Below are 1,114 nucleotides of genomic sequence, written 5' to 3'. Positions count from 1 at the left end.
TGCTCCCCTCTCGGGCTGGCCCGCGGAGGCGGCCGCCGCGCCGCGCGCCACCGGCTGCAGTTCGTGCGGCGCAAACGTGAGGTTGAGGTAGGCGGTGTGGGCGCGGGCGAGCGAGCGCAGCCCCGGCATCGTCGCAACCGCCCGAGAGGCTGCGGCGAGGTGCCAGCGTCAGCCAGGCGGGCGAGGCGAGAGGGGGGGCGGAGGGCGCGGGTGGACGCAACGGCCGCCCGAGCGCGTCTGGGCAGGGTCTGCTCGAGGGACCCTCGAGCGGCCCTCTGCCGGGTGAAGCACGGGCAGTGGGGAGCGTCTCGGTGTCTCGGAGAGTGTCTTGCAAGGGTTCCGCGCCTGCGTCGAGGGTGGCGACTCTCCTCGCGACGAGCAGCGCCGTCAGGTTGCGGAAGGGAACCTTGAGCGAGACGTCCCCGAGGCCTCTCGCTGAGAGAGGCCCGAGCGGAGGAGGGAAGAGCAGGTGGTTGTCTCGCAGCCGCTGCTGCATCAGCCCCGCGAGGACCGCGCTCCACGCGGCGAAGGCGCACACGCCGAAGCGAAACGCCGCCTCCTTGCGCTTGCGCGCCCGCCTCGTCCGCTCGTCCTCCTGCGAAAACTCCTCCCACGCGCCCCACGCTGCGTGCGAGTCCCAGTCCTCGCCGCTGCGCCTCCGCGTGGGCACAGGGTCGTCGTCGTACGCCGCCCGCAGCTGCGCGTCCGAGAGCACGTGGAAGGCGTGCGAGACGCGCTTGAAGCGCTCCGATGCGACCTCTGCCGGCGCCGTGGACTTGTCGGGGTGCCACAGCAGCGCCTCTCGCCGGTAGGCCTTGCGGAGTTCGGCCTCGGTCGCGCTGGGACGCACGCCAAGGATGTCGTAGAGAGACTCCTCCTCCTGCATGTGTCGGCGGGAGGGAGCAGTGGGTTGGCGGGAGCGAAGGCCGGTCCGGTGCGGCAATTAAAAAATAAGTTATTTTCAAGGGTTGCCCGGCCGGGTTGCTGCGCAAATCTCGCGCTGCGCTAGGCTCAGAGCGAGTTCGCGCTGCGCTAGGCTCAGACGGCGTGCGTGCGCGGGCCGCCGGGGTGACGGCGGGTGAGGACCCCACCTCCTTCCTCGGGCTCGGCAGCT

At 71.4% G+C, this 1,114-nt stretch overlaps 1 protein-coding gene across 1 annotated transcript; it reads right to left on the bottom strand.

The window, feature by feature from the left end:
* Nucleotides 1-679: 679 nt before the first annotated feature.
* Nucleotides 680-865, bottom strand: EMIHUDRAFT_47128 (putative heat shock protein; the record flags this gene model as incomplete). The annotated part of the gene is made up of 1 exon (XM_005792641.1): nucleotides 680-865. A coding segment is annotated over one exon (186 nt), but the record flags the coding sequence as incomplete, so codon positions are not given.
* Nucleotides 866-1,114: the final 249 nt, after the last annotated feature.

The sequence above is a fragment of the Emiliania huxleyi genome (assembly GCF_000372725.1).
Source record: "Emiliania huxleyi CCMP1516 unplaced genomic scaffold EMIHUscaffold_1056, whole genome shotgun sequence".
Classification (NCBI taxonomy): domain Eukaryota; phylum Haptophyta; order Isochrysidales; family Noelaerhabdaceae; genus Emiliania; species Emiliania huxleyi.
This window is presented reverse-complemented; position numbering and strand designations above follow the sequence as displayed.